The following is a 20,133-nucleotide window of genomic DNA, read 5'->3' on the forward strand; positions in this document are numbered from 1 at the left end:
TCAGGCGTGAGGAAATGCTTTCGTGCTCAGCCTGCTCAGGGTAAAGCTACCTGCCCTGGCCCCCTCCCAGCAGGCGTGTGCTGTTCAAGGACCAGCCACTGGCACGTGACTAGATGTGGCGGACTATAGCTCTTGGTTTACATTTCCTAGCGAACATGTTTGCTAAAATGAGGTAAAACAGAAAATGAATTCCACTAAGTCGCAGCTGTGTTTAAGTCTTAGCGTTCTAGCAGAAGCGTGAAATACAGCTCCTAGAACTTAGGACTAAACATTTTGCACTTCTGTCTCTACTTGTTCCAAAGTTAGAGACTCGGTTCACACATCTCAGTTTGCAGATGAGGAAGATACAGTCCGGAAAAGCGACCCAGGTAAGGCCCCGCAGCGAGCCCACAGCAGAGGCAGGACTGATTCGGCTTTTCCAATTTCTATCCTGGGCTCTGTGATCTCTACATATAGTTACACTGGAGAGCAGACAGTAACACTGAAAAAAGCTGCCAGGGTGGTATGTTAACCACAGAAGTAGGAGGCAGCTCGTGTGTACGGTATCTTAGGACCAATGCCTCCCTAACATCTACTGTATAGCTATGAAATAACAGATAGTTTGCTTTTGACATTTATAAAGAGGAAACCATGGCTGCTCTTGATAAAAGTTTTAAAGATTCTAATAAAATTTTCACAAGTGGAACTGTGGTTTTTAAAGTGAAAATGATTCTGTGGAACACTCATTCTTTAACACAATTATATAAGAAAGGCAAGTATCATTAGGCTAAAGAGCTTCCTTTACTTTTGAGTGTAAGAATATGCTCATGATAATCATCCCCTTTTAAAAAGTGAATTGCCAATTTGCTCTAAATATGTAGCGCATAGACAAATGGTTTAATTCAACTTTATTTTACTTAATTATAACAAGAATTTTTAAAAACCTCCACAACTTTATGCTATTTCTAATAAATATTTGAATACAAAACATTTCAAATATAGCACAAATAAAACAGGCTAATGCATAACTAGATTTGGATAAAGTCATGTGAACCAAATTCCTTCTGTGTTTGAAAGGAATGCATGTTGTTACAAAGTGAGAGGCTGAGGTCCTGGGGTCCTGGGTGGGGGAAGGGGAGGGTCAAGAGAGAACGCTTTGGGTTTGGGACTCCCGAGCCTTCAGCTCAGAGCAGACTGACGGTGTGGCAGAGTAGCTTGGGGTTGGGGAATGATACAAGGTCTATTCTGGTTTCTCTATAAACCCCCCAAAGCTAACTTTTTGGCTATCCTCCTTTCTAGCTTTTAGAAAGGGCTTTTCTTGGCTGCCAGGAAGCAGGGAGCAGGCTGCGGCAGAACGATTATCTGGGAGCAGCCAGGCATAAGCTCAGACACTTCAGAAAACTGGGGAGGGGGGACAGAGGCAGATCCTTCTTCCTTTTGTGGACCTGGGAAGAGGGTGCTTGGTGACATTCTCCTGAACATGAAAGGAAGAACACAGCTTTGAAAGGTTTGTGATTGTATGTTAAAACAGATTCACACCGATACTGAAAAAACAAAAAAAAGGCTTGTAAACACATTTTTACATTTACAATTAAGATTTCTGAAACAACTATACTAAGAGTGGTCTTCAGCTAAATAAGACATAGCATTAAAATAATTAATTTTAAGCTTTGAGGGTTCTTTTTAAAGTACCACTTAAAACTTATTCAAAAACAGTAAATATAGAAAAATTGTTCTATCTTAGGAATGAGTTTGAGAATGCACAAGGAAACAACAGAGCCAATTCTTTAACCTCTGGTTATTGATACGGAGTGCTAAATTCATTCTGAGAATTTCCTACATTGTTCACTTAAAGGAAGACAAACGCAGAGCTATCAAGGAGTTTCTCGGTAAATTTCTAGCCCTTGGAGGGCTATAACTTTTCATAAATATGGCTACTGACCAGATGATTTCTAAATTTTAAATTTGTCACTCAAAAATGTAAAGTATAGGATTTACAAGTATTCCATTTTTTGAGAGATTTTGAGAAATGACCACAATTGCAGCACATCAAAAACAATGGAACTAGTTTTAACAAACTCTGAAAACTTTTAAGTTCTAGATTCATTTTGAAACCAACTTCCAAACAAAATAAACTAAAAACAATACATATGTATACTACACTGCTGAAGTAGCTTAAACTTGCCAAGACGTCTTCAGAGCGAGTCTTTTTGTACTCACTTCCTTGAAGGTTTCCTCTGGGTTGTTTCTGCGGGTCGCAACCACAAGAGCCTACTGTCAAAATGCCTCTTAGGCGTTTGCTCTGCCAGCTCAAGGTCTGTCCTCAGTACCTTTCTCTGCACACCCCCCCAATCCCAGGTGGAACAGCTCACTGCTCCTAACAGTCGTGCTGGGTCTGCAGCCCGCCTCACCGCTTGCTCGGCCGCTTTTCGTACTTCTCCTGGCTGCTCCGCTTCCTTGGTGGAGAACGGCTGGCCGCGCCGCGAGCCGGGAAGCCGTGCTTGTAAGGGTGGCTCCTGCGCTGCTTCCGGTTTTCTTCCTTCTGGGTCTGGCTTTTCGCAGGTTCCTCACTGCCCTCTTTTTGTTCTTGGTCTTGCTCTTTATGGGAGGGCAGTGTGTTCTTAATTGTGTTAATTAGAAATCTTTTATTTGTACCAGCAAGAGGACACTTCATCCTGGGGGTGAGGGGAAAGAAAACAATCACAAATCAAACACTGACTCCAAAGCTGAGCCCACTGATCACGGCAAGTGCCAAAGAATTGTTTCCACAGGATCAAGTGTGTGCATTTGTTCAGCTTTCCTTGCATGCCACCTAGTGTAAACTCAGAGTACAGGGGGAAGAATCAGACACAGCACTCCTGAGACAGCCGGCCCTTAGCTGAATACTGCAACCTTTTCCTCTTCGTCAGGACTAACTTTCTTACTGCAGTATCTGGACAGCTATTGACCACAAGGCAAATTAACAATCATTTAACATTTTCTCCTTAAATAAAATGCCTGATCTCACTATATTCTGCATTTTGAGTTAAATTTATTGTGACGTGCTTTTAATTACCAAAGAGTAAAAATAAGTCCCTCTTCGAGGAACAAAAAAAGTACATTGTGCCATCTCACGGATACTAGAGCCAAATGATCTACTCTAGAAAGGAAAATTGCCTAAAGAATCCAGAAAAACGCAATAATCACCTTTTCCCTTTAAAAACACTCTTACCCTTGGTTTCAGGACTCCAGTCCGTGCTCTGTCGGTGACTCTCGCACATCTCACCCTCCGGGTGAATGTCTGTGCAGTGTACATGTAGGTGGCTTCATGGTTCAAGCTCACCCAGGAGGGAGGATGGAACTAATTAAATTAATTAACATGCTGAGTTATATTTATATACTACAGTATTTGTTTTATTTTTCAGATGTAGTGAATCTTTCATTTTGGAAAAGAAAACCCCACACAAATGAAAACTTGCCTATTTCTCTTGGTCTTGAGCCGTCTGCCATATGATGGGCTATTTAAGGAGGATACTGATCCTCAAAATCATGTTATTCAGGGTGGCTGGTATTGAACAAAATGAATGTGGGAGTCTATAATCTCCATCTTTATACCAAACTTCGGTTCAAAGAGAATCCCAAAGAATACTTCAGAATGAAGCCAGCAGCACTCCACTGCAATGGGTCTGCAGTCTAGACCCGTCTGAGTGGAACATAAGCAGTCATCAGCCTACTGTCACTTACATGGAGCTCAGACCACGTAAGGCCAGAAGGGCATTAAATCTGGAAGTAAAAGGAAGAGCAAAAATAAAAGAAAATGTCTCCTGCTGCAAATAAGCAGTCCCTGAGCCTGCATAGAGAGAGAAAATATCTGAGAAGAATCAAAGGTGGTGTATACAGCCAATGTGCTGTGCGTGCTGAATGCTCAGGCCAGAAGTGACCAGGGAATGAGCCAGAACAGGAGGAAAAGAAATGCAGAGCGAAAAGGACAGTGGAGTGCAGTGAAGCAGTGGGAATGGTCAGAGGTGGTGATGGCACTGGAGGTTGTTTGCTTTGTTAGCACTACAGTTCAGAGGCCACAGTGAATGAGATGAGGACCAAAGAAGAAAGCCCATAACAAAGAGGAAAGGAAAAACAGTTCTGCAAGTACTGGGGGATGCTAGACTACTTAGCTCCCTGGAACGCTACAGGGGTTCCCTGAGCTTCCAGAGAAAGTACACCAGCATCGCGTTACCTCAGTAGTCCAAGGCAGAGTCACTCACACCTCCTGGAAGTACCTGAGCACTAGGATGCTCTGTGCAAGGGCATGTGATGGGAGCAGGCGGGGCTCTTACTTCAGTGGCTTGAGAGGGTGTCGCTGAATTCAGGCACTGATTTGGGGAAGAAACTTGAACCACTGAAGTTGCACACTCAGCAAAGATTCAGAAGAGTACTAGACACCAGTGTGTCACAAAACAGCACAACACTGCTGGCCTGCAGGAAAAAATGACCCTCTAATGCACAATATAAAAAGCTGAGAGTGCTCCTCTTTGCCAACTTGGCCCAGTGCTTACTGTAGGAGCAAAATCATTTTTACAAGTCAATGGACCACATATATCTCTTGAATATGGAAGGCTAGGAGCAGTTGGTGAAAAACAGCCAGCTGAAGGAGAATTTTGGGGTGTTTTCAGTGGAGTGGGTGATCTCAGTGCTGGTGAAACCAGTCAGTTCTTCTCTGGATTAAACAAATGAGGAAGGGATAATAATCTAGGACCTTAAAAGAAAACCTTTGGTAACCCCCGGTGAAATCCACTACATTTTGCTATGTTCCATACGAGGTCATCTTTAATACCATATGCTTACCCAAGATGAACAAAGGTCTTCTTCTGCTAGGGAACTGCAGAGTTCACACTCAGAGGGCGAGGGCTATGTCAGAGGCGGCGTTCCCCAGCTTTCAGCAGCTAGTGTAACCCACTGACTTTCCAAGCTTTCAGTTGGAAGCTGTGACCAGGGTTCTGCATGTCACGGGAGAGGCAGATTTCTAGAGACTCTGCCACTAGAGAGTCGAAGATTGACCGAGGCTAGGATTGTAAGCTTTTCATCTTTTTTTTTTTTAGTAGGCACACTGTATAACATAATTTGCAAAAGTAAGAAGCTACTTTCTTCTCCTTGCAGTTATCATACTTGATTTATGAAAAACAGTAAACTGTAAAACAAACCTAGGGAACAGAAAGGGAAGATAAATCTAAGGTTTCTTTTTCTTTTCTGATTTTAAGACTTTTGTCTCTCTACTGCTGAAGGATAGAGGTAGTAATATCTGGCATCCTACAGGTGCGGACCTGCCACTTTTGGTTTGTAAAATAGTTTCATGAGTATGACCCATCAAATAGTGACACATGATCACTAGCCAATAAGAATAATAACAGTGATGCTGACTAACATTTATGAAGCAATCACCATGTGCCATTACATTTCCAAATTGACCTCATTTCATTTATCCAAGCATCACCCATTTTATAGATGGACAGAAGAGGAAAAGCGACTTATCTAAGATCCCAAGCTAGTAGGACATGGAGCTGGGACTGGAACAAGCAGGTCTGACTCCAGCGTCCACCCTCCCCACACCATCCCAAATGGGGCAGAGCAGCAGAAGACAGAGAGACACACTGCAGCATCTCCACATGGCCAATCACCAGCAGTTAGGGAAAGATCGCAGGGGAAGGCCTGCCAGCACACCTGTGGCCGAGGCTTCTTCATCCAGGACAACCACCAAGAAGCAGATCTGTACGCAGGGTCAAGTTGGCTAAGGACAGCTGGCCACTCACAAGCCCAGGAGAGTCACTGACACGGACGAGGACAAGGACAAAGAACTTCCCAAACACACCTGACTTGGATATTTGTGAAGTACAACAGGCAGTGGGAAATTACGGGTCTTACTTTTACGGTTACGGAACTAGAGGCCTTGGGATCATGGAAGCAAGGTTCCATGCAATGCATTCCAATTCATTCCTTTATTCTACAGCCAAACCCATTCCCACACCAGCAAACAGCATTTACCTTCTATTCTGTACATATCTTTGCACTATCATGAACGTAAGTCTAAAATAACACCTGCAGAAAGAAGCATAACGAGACTCCCAACACTCCGTGAAACAAGGGCAATATCTTTAATCTTGACGCTGTGGTTGATTACAACTCATTTTGTTGTTTAATGCTGCCACAACCACCATAACCTCCCATGGTTTATAATTTGGCAATCAAAAGCCCCAGCATGTGGCCACCTGAGAAATTCTTTTATGGGGTTATAATCTCGAATACTAAACTGTTAATCCTTAATTACTCTGCATACAATAGTCTTGAGGCTCATGGTAAGTTTTCAATGCACTCTGTTTCCAACACCATACCTAAAAGTAATGGAAAACAGTTGACATATATGTACATATATATAATATTTATTTATTTAAAAAATCTGAGAATCTTTCATATGTAAGGCATTATGCTAGGTGCTTTAGCAAAGATAAATACCAGGCTATCTGTCTATGTACTTATGCTCTTTAGGAGACCAACAAGAGGAACAGAGGCATGGGAAGCTGAAGTGCAGAAGCAGCTATGTGAATACGGCATACTGGGATAGATGACGATGCTACAGTCCTTGGCCTCCTGCTTCCTTAACAGCACAAATCATTCACACAGCTATAGGATCTAACGGTAACACATTCAGGGCTCTCTGATTCACTTTCATAACTGAATATGAAAGGAATGTAGGCAGCAGGGCCAGGAAGCACTGCCATTTCTGTGTTCTAGCAGACAGTAATCCACAGAAGAGAGGTAGTCTATAGTACAATGAGTATCAAGCTAGAGATGAGAAAGCAAAGTTCCAGTCCCATCAGCAATTAGTGAGCTGGGGCGTTAGGAACCTCTTTGAGCCCCACACTCTTAAACCATAAAGGCTTCGGATCTCCGTGGCCCTGAAACCCTGCCAAGAGCCTCATCCCGCAGTCACTCAGAAACGTGAGCTCTTCCTTCCCTCCCCGCTGGTTCTAGCTGCACTGTGCTCTCCTGCTCACATGTCCACATCCACCAGTGGATTAACGCCTTTCAGGCCAGGAGCGAGAGTCATCTTTACTGCTGCTGTGCCTGGCCTCTTAATATTCCCACTGGTGCTCAGTAAACATTCAAATGAATAAAAAAACACATGCCTGCATAAAGGCTGGAGAAACTATTTGCTTTCCAATAATCAAAAGCTGATTACATAAAATGGAAGAACAATGGAAGAACAATGCAGGTGATATTTCTCCTTGTCACCAGAATGACCCCAAGCCAAAATAGAAAAGCACCCAAAAAACATCATTCCCATTGAAACAACTCGGTTAAGAAAAGGAAGAATCATTTCTTGTCAGATTCAATCTCTGAAACTTATTGTAGCAAAATACACACCTTTCCAAGTATAAAGCTGAAGTTTCACAGGCACTAGACTCAAATATGAGATTGAGCCACAGATAAGCTGAAGCAAACGTGGCCAGAATAAAAGCAGCTCTGTAGACAATGAAGCTGGGCAAATTTCTGAAATTTGTGCTTTATAAATTCCTTTATGTTGACTAAAGGAAGTCACATGGGCCAATATTTCAATTTCTCGGAGGCCTCCGTCAAGAATAGCTTCCAAAGAGATTCTTTTGCTGAAATACATCCAAGGAAGTATATAGCACCAAATGGTCTCTTTCTTTACAAAACAAAAAATGGCATCCCATTTGCATTTTCTTTAGTTCAGCAATCTCTTTCTGGCAATGGCTCAACAACCTCACTAAGATCTGTTTATGAAATATCCAAGAGGAAAAAATAATGTCTCTCACTCGAGTTCTATTTCAAATTTTAATGCAAATATAAAGGTCTTCTAGATGTTTAGAAAAACAGACCACGGCCCACTATTAAGCACTACACTGTCTACGCCTTTTAGATTTGTCCAAGGAGGTCCTCTTGACAGGGATGGGTCTTGGGACTCCCGTGCTGGAGACCTGGCTACCTGAGTGCCGTGGAGCTGTCTGCCCCTGGGCGAGCCGGGAGGACACTCTGAATTCTGCAGAGTAGGTCGGTATTCTTTTAATACATAGGGATTAGTATAGTGGCTTCCAAATTTGTGTGCACTTTAGAATCACCTGGGTTATCTTTTTAAAACTCCAAGCTCAGGCCACGCCCCAAATCAATAGTCTTTGATGGAGGGACGCAGACATCTGGAAGCTCCCCAGATGATTCAAATGTGCAGGTACGTTTGGGAACCACTGGATTAGTGGTTACAAGTTTTTACTTACACACACGCATTTATTTAAACAGACTGAAAACCAGGTGTTCTCTCAGGATAAGCACCACGGGGAAGATGTTCTTTGTCCCAGTACTAGGGAGCAGAAACAAGTCATGGTTGTCCTTGGCCCAGACCTCCTTTCATAACCCATACCTGTTGGGTGTGCTGAACCAAAAGCTGCCTCAAGGAAAAGTACTTGTGCAACTATTTGAGTTGCAAGGTGAACTAGATGGTTATTCAGAGGTGCGTGAGCCTGTCACTTCAAGGAAAATAACTCACAGTATCCATTACCAATGATAAAACTGGAGTTTCCCAGTGAAAGAAAATTAGACTTTTGGAAAACTGTGAACTTGACAGGCAGGTTCCCAACACTTACAAGACTTTTCTGATGAGATCAGTGGTGATATTTACAAGTGTGTTTTATAATATTATGTAATGACATGAGTCAGCATTTGGAAGATCTTCATAACTCGGTGAACCAACGTTTTCCAGGTGACCAATGCATGATGTTACAAAATCATGCATGAGTAGAAGATTCACAGTGCAACATAGACCAAGGAATTTTATTGTGATAGAATGTGAAAAATTCACATTATTAAAAAGAATGTTAAGAAACTACTACTCGTTGAGGTTACTTGCAAAGTTTTGATGTAGTATTAAAGAATACCACGATTTTGTGAAAAAAAGTTACTGAACTGCTTCTATCTTTTCCAGATACACATTAGTGTGAAGTCAGATTTTCTTCATATACTTCAACCAAAATAACATATTACAACAGATTGACTGCAGAAGCGCATATGGCATTCCAGGTCTTCTGTAAGTCAGAAATTAAAGAGGTTTCCAAAAATATTAAACAATGTCACTTTACTTAACAATTTTTGCAAATATAGTTATTTTTATACAAAAATTATTTATCAATATTTATTTTATTATTTTTGTCTATTGTTATTTTTAAATAAATTAATAAATACTGTAAAAATCACTCAATTTTAATTTCTGATACAGTAAATAATGATAGACATAACCCATATTAAAAAAGTTCTTTGGGGTCCTAAATAATTTTTAAGAGTGTAAAGAATCCTAAAACCAAAAAGTTTGAGGACCATTGTTATAAGACAATTGGAAAAAACTAACAATGTCAACAGGAATTCTTGCCCTGTAGACTAATGGGAACGTGTATCACACCCTGTTCGCCCAGGATCCACCTCTTATAAACGTGGAATGTCTCTGCCTGCTATCTTTACTCCCTTCTCAACATGCTTTTCCTCCTTCTTGGGAAGAGGCTGCTAGTTGCCCCCCAATATCTGTTCTTCCTGTCTTCTATAGTAAAAGAACCCAGACACTTATCTGGCACATGCCAGTCTGGGGAAAAACAGACTAAATTCCTGACCTTGTAGCTGGGCGTAGACATGAAACTAAATTCTGGCCAGTAGATTATATGTAGCAGTGATGTACACAACTTCTGGGAAGTGTCCTTAAAGGCAAGCCCACCTTTCCTCTTCTTCCTTTCTGCTAACTGAAATAAGGATTTAACAACTGCTACTACATTAGAGCACGTGGAAAAGAATCACAACCTATGGTTGGGAGATATGGAAAGCCAGAAGAAAGCTGGGTCCTCGAGAACTTTGTGGAACCGCCAACCTAACTGGTAGGATACTCAAAGGTACATCAGGACTCCCACAAATCTCGGGGGGGCTCGTGCACGTGGTAACTCTCCCCGGGGGAAACAGAAATGACATCGATAAACTAGTTCTTTTACTATCAGAAAGTTCCACTAAGCCAGTAAGTGGCACTAAGGTGGTCAGGATAAAGGACTTCCATCTGCACAGCTGCCTGCAACAACTGATCCCCTTGAACACTCCTCACATCACAAGAACCCTGACTGATATTTTCTCATTCACTTGTCAAGTCATCTGAATTTACGATTTAGCTCTATGCTGACTCTCACATAAGGTAGTAGATTGGACCAATGACTACTGTCAACCCGATGAAGGTCCTGCCTTACACCAAAAAGAAAGCAGCCTGCCCCTAACAAAGTTTGTACTAATCTGATTCCCATTAGGAGAGGCAGCTTATCTCTGTAAAGGACAGAGGAGGGCTGGAAAGAAGATAAGAGCAGATTTAAGTAAGATTTACTAACTCACTGCCTCATGCCAGGAGCCATGCTGACGGTTCTCATAAATATTATCTCATCAAATTTGTACAATCCCTCTTCCAGGAGGTAGGTATTCTACTGAATCTAAGATGATTATCTATGTTACATACAGATTGACTCACACTGGGTTATTTCATTTTATTATATCATTTCATCCATAAATATATCAGAATGAATTTCTGAAAGATAATAGCTTTTAAAAAATAACAGCAATACCATATCACATCTAAAAAATCAACATTAATTCCTTAATATCCTCAAATACCCCCAATTGTTAGTTCGTTTGGACAAGGATCCTAATGAGGTACAAATTTTATTTGATATGTCTCAAATCTGTTATTTCCTAGGATACTCCTCCTTCTTTTCTCCGTGCAATTCGTTTGTTAAAAGAATTGGGTTGTTTGCCCTGTAGAACTCCCCACACTTTGGATTTTTGTGCTTTTATCCTGAGAGTGTCATTTAACATGTTCCTCTGTCCTCTGTATTTCCTGCAAACTAGCAGGTCTAACTGGAGACTTGATCAGATTCTGGTTCAGTTTTCTAACAAGGATCCTTTACAAGTGGTGTTCTTCCTATTGCATCCTTTTGTGGTGTAAAGGTTGATCAATAAGTTCAGGTGTCATCAGCCTCACCCATTCATCAGAAAATCCCCCATTAACTTCCTTTCATCTGATAGATTTAGCTATCACTGATGATCTTTACTTAGATCCAATCTATCATTAGGGATTATTAAATGATGACATTCTTTTTTTTTTTTAAGATCAGGTTTACTGAGGTATAATTTGTACAGAATAAAATTTATCCTTTTAAGTAAATAATGTTGAGTTTTGGCAAATGTATGAAGTCATGCAATTACCACAAAAATCAAGATATAGAACATTTCCATTACTCAAAAAAGTTCTTCAGTAAATCCCTTCATTCCATTCCCACTTCCCGGCAACCAATGATCTGTTTTCTGTTCCTAGAGTTTCAGCTTTTCTAGAATGTCATATAAGTAGAATCTTTTTTGTTTTGGTGAGGAAGATTGTCCCTGAGCTAACGTCTGTGCCAGTCCTCCTCTGTTTTGCATGTGGGATGCCGCCACAGCATGGCCTGACGTGAGGTGTGTCGGTTCACAACTGGATCTGAACCAGCAAATCCTGGGCCACTGAAGTGGAGCATGTGAACTTACCTACTACACTAACGGGCTGGCCCTGGGAATCTTACCCTGTGTAATGTTTTGTGTCTGGCTTCTTTCACTTAGCTTAATGCTTTCAAGATTCATCCATGCAGTGTGTATCAGCAGTTCTGTTCTTTTTTATTACTGAGTAGAATTGAATGTATAGATGTACCACAATTTGTTTATCCATTCATCAGTTGATGGACATTTAGGTTGTTCCCAGTTTTGAGCTATCATGAATAAAACTGCTATGAACATTACTGCACAGTTTTCTGTAGGGGGCTTAAGTTTTCAATTCTCTGGTAATTGGTTAGAAGAAGAATTCTGCATGGTGAGTGTGTATTTATAAGAAACTGTCGACTGTTTTTCAAAGTGGCTGTACTATATTACATTTCCACCAATAATGCGTGAGCACTCTATTTGTTCCACATCCTCATCTTTATTCGGTACTGTTAATCCTTTTTTATTTTAGCCACTCCAGTACATGTGTAGTGGTAACTAACTGTGGTGTTAATTTGCATTTTCCTAATAACTAATGATTGAGTATCTCTGCAAATGCTTATTGGCCAATTGTATGTCATTTTTGGCGAAGTATTTATTCAAATGTTTGGTACATTTTTAAATTACATTGTCTGTCTTATTATTGAGTTAAGCATTCAAATGATCATCTTAATTCTATAGTCTTTCTACATTTAATAGTGGCAATTCTATAAGGGAGTTGTCTGTCATCAGTTATTTTCTAACCTTGAGGTATCATTTGTACAGGGAACAGGATAAATGCTTGATTCTTCTTCACTATTTATCAGTTTTATGAATACTGATTTGGTACCCTACTGTCATCTAAAAGGGATCACTAAGTTTCTTGTTGAGATTATCATTATGGCCTCATGGATTTTAACATATTTTAGGTATCTCAATCATTACAGCTTTATTCTTTTCGAGGATCAAATGATCCCATCTTTGACTAGCTGGAAGCCTTTCAAGTTGGTTCCTGAGTCCTTCTGAAACGACAACAGTAGTCTTGACAGTTTCTTTGCTTTCTGACATGACAAGATTTTCTGGCTCCTCTTATACATTTCCTGCCTATTAGTAAACAGTTTGGCCTTACCCAGAGAGGTCTGGCCTTTGCCCTTGGCTTCTGGGAGATAATCTCAATTCTAGGAGGCAATGTCATATCAGATAGAAATGTCTTTGATTAGCGGGGGAGCTTTGGGTCATGTGGTATTGGTCAGCTTGGAGACTGAGATCAGTCATTTGAGCAATCCATCAATCAATCATGCTTAAGTAATGAACTCCAATAAAAACTCTGAACACTGAGGTTCAGGTGAGCTTCCCTGGTTGGCAATACACCATGCGTACTGTCACACATTGATGCTAGGAGGGTAATGTGCCCTGACTCCATGGGGAGAGGACAACAGAAGCTTCGGGTTTAGAACCCTTCCAGACTACGCCCTTTCCATCTCTTATTTTGGCTGATTTTAATGTGTATCCTCTCCCTGTAATAAACTACAACCATAAGTATATAGCTTTTTGTGGATTGTATGAGTTCTTCTAGCAAATTACTGAAGCTGAGGGTAGTTTTGGGAACTCCCTGAACTTGCAGTTGGTGTAAGAAGTGAGGGCAGTCCTAGAGACTGTGACTTCTAACTTGCAGTTTGGCTAACCCTAGACACTGCCTAGGATCTGCGATCAATTATTTCTCTAAGAATCTCTGTCTTCTTTCAGTGACAAATGGTATTTATATACCAAAATCTGGGTGCCAGGGGTACTTACTGCTACTGAGTGGGTAGTCATTATTTCTAGGATTTTTCCATGAATAGAACTAGAAAAAGCTTTTCTCTCTTCCTTTTAAAGAGAAAATGTAGCACGATTTCACACTGATATTTCTAACTCAAATTTAGGATTATAGGTTCTTACTTCTTTGATTTTTAAGTTTGTATCTCTTTTACACAGAAAATCTTGATATCTAAAGCAAATAAATATTTACTTATTTGTTTTATCCTACTATATAATATTTCCAGAATAACGGTATCAATATTATTACTAACAATATGATAACTGGAAACAATTTAAGATTTCTTTGTAGCTCTTTTTTGTCTTTTGGAAATAAAGGCAAATTTCAAATTGGTTGAAAGAGTTTCTCTGTGTGGCCAAGCCATCCACTAAAAGGCTTACTGAGGTCCATTTGTTTTATTTTGTTTGCTTTTTAGGGATTACCTTTTCTCTCTATTTATTTAACTCTGTTTCATATTTTATGTAAACCATGTGCATGGTTCTAAGAGTCAAATCTACAGAATAAGGTATATTCAGAAGTCTAGCTTATACTTTTATCCCATTTTTACATTTTACTCTTTTTAATGGCCCACAGTACTCCACTGTAGTGAATTTTAAATTGTAGATAAAAGATCTAAAATCAGCATACATATACTGAATGTGATGCTATTGCTAAAGTAATGCTTAAAAGAGTAGAGTTGATTCTTAAGGATAAGTTCTTCCTTTGTTTAAATTATTAAATTTTTTTTAAAAGATTTTATTTTTTCCTTTTTCTCCCCAAAGCCCCCCAGTACATAGTTGTATATTCTTAGTTGTGGGTCCTTCTAGTTGTGGCATGTGGGACACTGCCTCAGCGTGGTTTGATGAGTAGTGCCATGTCCGCACCCAGGATTTGAACTGACGAAACACTGGGCCACCTGCAGTGGAGCGCGCGAACTTAACCACTCGGCCATGGGGCCAGCCCCTATATTATTAAATTTTAACAAGCTCTATTTTGTATAGAAACTGCAAAGGTAAACTTTAGCTCTACGTGGCTGAACTGTCACATAAAATACTTAGAATTAGATTTTTTGAAGTAAATTTTAATTTACTAAGGACTCTAATTAAAACAGCAATTCTTAAACAATGAGTACTGATAGAATATTACGCTCACCCAGGTGGCGCAGTAGTAGCTACACATCTCCTGGGGACTTGTAAACCACAGGGATGGTAAAACCATGACAGGTGTAGTCCCTACATGCTCCCTGCCCACTTCCCATTATGTGAGTTCCACAGCCATCAGCCCTCAACAGTATCTTCCTCCACCATTTGCCTCTGAGCGATTTCCTCTACACCCATGGTTTTATATCCTATCTACATGCTAAAGAAGACTTGTCTCATTAATTTGCTTTTTTGAGCTTGAAGGAAGATTACTCAAGAACTTACCAACCCATAGGTCCCATTGTTTCTGCTCTTGTTTTCCCACGTTTTGCCTCTTTAAGTAGTTCTTCTATTGCTTTCCTGATGGGAAAAAGGAAGAAATTTGAGAGACAATCATTCCACTAAATTCTGAAAATCAATTCATTCCACATACATGATCTGGGGAAAGGAACAGCTTTTGAGGCATAAAATTTCAAAACTGGGGGAGAAATTTTTAAAAATTAAAAATACGTTTGATAGCTGTCAATACATAAAAATTTTAAAACTTTTCATATGAATGGGAAAAATGCTCAAAGAAAATTAAAAGCAAAATGACAAACTATATCCATATTAAAATATTTAAATGCACTATTATTCTAATAAATACTAATTAACCCAACAATGATAAATCTGTTTCTGCTCATCAGTTAGTGAAGGAGTAAAGAAATGGATATTCTTTTCTCTACTAACGGAGACTGAAGCTGACATAATACTTCTGGAGGACAATTTAGCAACATGATAAAAAGCCTTAAAAATAATACATCCTGGGGCCAGCCCTGTGGCCAAGTGTTTAAGTTTGCATGCTCTGTTTTGGCGGCCCAGGGTTTCACTGGTTCAAATCCTGGGTGTGGACATGGCACTGCTCATTAAGCCATGCTGAGGCAGCGTCCCACATGCCACAACTAGAAGGACCCTCAACTAAAAATACACAACTATGTACCGAGGGGCTTTGGGAGAAAAAGGAAAAATAAAATCTTAAATAATAACAACAATAATAATACATCCTTGTTGACCTAAAAATGCCAATCCTAAGAAAATATTCAAGTAAATAGCAAAACTATATGTACAAAGATACTCATTAAACAACTTATTAACAACTAAAGAAAAAGAATAGAAAGCTTAAATGTTTACTAAAAAGGATTGGGTAAATAAATTATGGCATATCCACATAGCAGAAGATTAGGTAGTCATTAAAAAGGAAGACGAATACTTGGCACAGAAAGACATTCATGGCATATTTAGTATCTAAGACTGGATACAAAACAGTGTGTATAGGATAATTTTATTTTAAATTTATTTACATGTATATATTGCATAAGAAAACATTTGGAGGGATGTAATCAAAATGGTAAGAGTGATTTTTTTTGTTTGCTTCTCTGCATTTTCTATTTTTTCTAGAGTGAATCTGTATTATATGTGTAATTTTTAGAAAGAGATTTAAAAAACTGAGAAAACTTATTTATCAACCATAGTCTGAGACTTTACTATGTGTAAGATACTGTGTAAGGTGCTAGGGCAGTAAAACAAGAAGATGCTCATCCCTGACTTTAATACTACTTATGACATCGAAATAATAAAGTTAGGAAAAAGAGAGGTATAAAGTTGAAAACAAATATAGTACAAAGACAGAACTATAAATCTAATCACAAGGTTTTGAAGCTGGATAATTATATATTGATTCTATATAAAAACATTTAATTACACTACTATAGTACTAATATAGATAATACTTACATAATCCTCAAATGATATTAACATTCTGTTAGTTTATAAAAATGTTTTATTTTATATTGATTTTTATTTTATCAAAGCATGCACACAGCTTAAAAGGACAAATATTACTTAAAGACTTACAATAAAATACAGCAGTTTTACATATTATCCTTCCCTATCCACCAAAAAAGACAATTTCAACTCTTTTTTATCTGTTTCTCCTGGTTATTTACCTCCATATTTCTAATATAGGCTTTCTAACTATTTCACCGCCTCTTAATCTTCAACAGATATATCTGGTTATTTTTCTATAACTTATTCTTTTTTAAAATAAATTCCTATTAATGGTGAGATCTTTAAAAAACGCCTTTTAGCTAATTCTGCAGCTTGACACTTCTGTCCATCCTGGGAGGCCCACTGACAGGGTCAATGAAGAAGCGAAACACTTACTGACAACTGTGCGCCTTCTCACCCCCTGGACCCGCCAGTCAGATTATGTTCCCAGACCAGCTCACGGTATCACGAAGGGCTAAGAGCATCTGATCACCACATATCCTCCTTCTTCTACCTCCTTAAAATAATAATACAGCCTACTGACGTGATCTCAGGGTTTTGTCTCGCACAGCAGTTCATGAAAAATTTATCCCATCCAGCTCCAAAACAGAGATCCTTTTTCACCTTTATAGATGTAAGTAAAAAAAAATCAAAGGGCAAAACTGTTCCAGATATTGCCCCCTTCCCATCAATTAGTGTGGGAGTTTCCAAAGAAAAACAGGTAATCAATCACACTTGGATCTACATCTACCCATGTGCTCTCTCTCCTGGCGACAGAAACAGTTAAAAATCATCAGGGAAAAAACTTGTTTGGGCAGTTCCACAATTATGAACAAACTATGTATCAGTTAAAAATAAACTAGAATGCTTTTTCCCATAAAAACCGTGTTAAAATGTTTGCCTAGCTTTCCGGACCAGCCTATAAAAGCCTATTTGTGTCGTAATATACATGAAATGCTGTCTATCTGCAGCAAACGATACCCAGGCAAGCACCTTACAGAGATCCTGCAGGCACATTCTAGGCAACTTCCAAGAACTATGAAGTGTGACACTGATTCTTCTGTAGGTTTGATTTCACTTAAAACTATCTCCAGCACTGTTATTAACTTGGCCACGATTAGGGATACCTCCTGATTTACAACTACAACCAAGGAGAAAAGAATGTATAAGTACAAGGAAGACTGCCTGGAGTGAAATGAATTCACCAGTGATGAAAGATGGTAAGAGGTGGGGCTCAGACAAGGTGGTACTGGCATTCAGTCAGCCATCTTCTACCAGGTAAAGATGGCTTAGTTACAGTCCACAGCAAGCAGGGAGGCAGTGCCCCATTCCTATGGTTGGGGTGTAGTCAGGTTAGGTATTTGTAATTGGTTTAGCAACAACTAATGTCGGTATGGAGCTTTACGGTTTCAAGTACTCTCCTATCTGAGTTATCACGCCCAGTTTATAGATGAGGAAAGCGGTACTCGGGGACACTGATTAACTCGCCAAAGGCAACACTCTAACGATTGGAGAAGAGGAGGAAGAGGAACAAAACAAACAAACCAAAAGGACCCATGTGTTTAAGCCTACATATCCTCTGATCTTTCTATTATACTTCCTATCTCTTCCACAAACATTTACACAGCAAGTCCTGGAGAAGTCCTTTCCTCTTTACCATTAAAAAGCAAAAAATGAAATAAATGGGGAAAAAAAGGCCTAACCGAGCCGCCACTGCTTCTGCACCCCTTCAAGGAGAACTGGGCAACAGGCTGATAGTGGAGAGGCGGAAGGAATGAAGGAGGACTGCTCACTATTTTCTCCCAAGAATGTTGAACATTCGCTACCTCCCACCCCAAATTCTCCGGCACAAGCTCCTCCTGCAGGGCATTACTTCCAAACAGGAAAACAACAATCTCTAGCAATCATGTATTCTGTCCTTGAAATAACAATATCACCTTCAAAGTTAAGGGGAAAAAACTAGAAAGGTAGTTTTCCTCACTACTGTAGCCTCTATTGTTTTTCCTGGAACTCTCACTAATGAATTCTTGAGTAAGGAAATAGCAAATCCAGTTTCTAATGCACATTATCACAGAGGCTAAATACTTAAGTTATCGAAGATTATGAAACATCAACATCATGAAACAAGACAGTTTTTAATGAGATGATGAAACAAAAGTGTAAAGTGCAATTAAAACATAGGAAAAGCAAACAGTAGGAGAATATATAAGAACTAAGTACGTAGAGAACTCGAACAATTAAAACATCATTCGGACATAAATTTATTTCTAGGTACAGTAATTCTATGCTTAGATACCTTAAACATCTTAAAGGTTTCTTTGTAAAACACATACATTATATTAGAATATGAAGTTTAATGCAAACAAGAAGTCCAACAAAGCTAGGTCATTAGGCAGACAGGTTTTTGGGCACAGGAACAAACTGCAATCAATTTTCAATGATCCATGTGTGTATCATCTACAGCCAATTTTCCATCCTAGCTCAGCTTCCTCAGGCCTGCCTACTCATTCCATTAGCCAGCTGGTACATGCTTAAGGAATGTAAACTGATCATAATAGCAGCTTAAATAAAACCCAAGTGGGAACGCAAATCTGGTGCAAAATCGTCTTAAATCCAAAGTCAAACAAATTAGTTTTGAGTTATCTGGGTCTCTGTTTCTTTTTACTCACATAAATCAACTGAGAGTTAACTATATCAGTATATAGAAAAGGTAGCTAGAAATTGAAGACAACTAAAATGAAACAACAGAAGTTGAAAGGTAAATAAAGAACATAAGAAAATGAGATTTTTAAAGGAATAAAATTAGAGAAAATAAATATCAAGTAATTGTTCAAAAAAGACAGAGAGACAGAGTTAGATGGACCTACATACATTTTCTTGAGAAATGGTGAGGGAAAGTGTTCCGGGCTGAATGCTGCGTCTCCCCTAAATTTATGTTGAAATTCAAACTGTCAATGTGATGGTATTAGGAGGCGGGTCGTTTGGGAGGCTGTTAGGTCATCAGGGTGGAGCCCTCACGAATGGGATTAGTGCCCTTAAAGAGACCCCAGAGAGCTCTCTCACTCTTTCTGCCACATGAGGACACAGGGAGAAGACAGCCATCTCTGAACCAGGATGCGGGCCCTCACCAGACACTGAATCTGCTAGCACCTTGATCTCAGATTTCCAGCCTGCAAAACTGTAAGAAATAAATGTTTGTTGTTTAAACAACGCAGTCTGTGGTATTTTTGTTACAGCAGTCTGGATGGACTAAGAGGGATGAACATAAGGCTGAATATTAGATGCTTTCCACATTTCGTGCCTCCCTCAGTCTTTAAAAAGTCACCTTTGATTAGAAATTGTAATGTACAGTATCTGTCACATGATGGATGGAAAAGAGCCTCAAATAAGGCAATAAGTCACATAACACTACTTGGAAGGTCTTGATGTGCTCACACAAGCATGACTTGGTGACAAACACAGAGACTCAGAACATCGCAGAAATGAGTGCAGCACTGCTGGCTGCTGCTGACTGGGAAGGCATCTGACCCGCCAGCACATCACCAATGCTGAAGGCAACCAGCTTACAGGCGAGTCGCCCATATACATTACCCGTCAGAGCACTGGAAAGAATTTAAGAGAAACTTTACTACAGCAATCTAAATTTCCCATGATGGAGTGATAAGGCTTAAAGAAAGAAATGAAACAATTTACTTGATCTTCAGTAAGGATCTGATGTCAGACCACAGAACATTCTGATAAATATGGACAGATGATTCAAATCACTGCTGAACATCTGCAAACAGCTGCCTATCGGCTCAGAACCAGTCAGCAGCAAATAACGGCTTAGAGACCAAGTGGATTGGTAGAAACCACAGAACAAAGTTT

The 20,133-nt window shown here is 39.5% G+C and overlaps 1 protein-coding gene across 1 annotated transcript in view; it reads right to left on the bottom strand.

The window, feature by feature from the left end:
• Positions 1 to 870: 870 nt before the first annotated feature.
• The window catches only part of POLR1D (RNA polymerase I and III subunit D), a 43,479-nt gene continuing 24,216 nt past the window's right edge, over positions 871 to 20,133 (bottom strand). The window contains exons 2-3 of the mRNA XM_046665175.1: positions 14,746 to 14,820; positions 871 to 2,654 (exon numbers count right to left, since the gene is read on the bottom strand). Coding sequence (XP_046521131.1) covers positions 2,387 to 2,654; positions 14,746 to 14,820 — 343 coding nt within the window. The 3' untranslated portion in view covers positions 871 to 2,386. The remainder of the gene's footprint in view (positions 2,655 to 14,745; positions 14,821 to 20,133) is intronic.

Source organism: Equus quagga, chromosome 6, assembly GCF_021613505.1.
Source record: "Equus quagga isolate Etosha38 chromosome 6, UCLA_HA_Equagga_1.0, whole genome shotgun sequence".
Classification (NCBI taxonomy): Eukaryota; Metazoa; Chordata; class Mammalia; order Perissodactyla; family Equidae; genus Equus; species Equus quagga.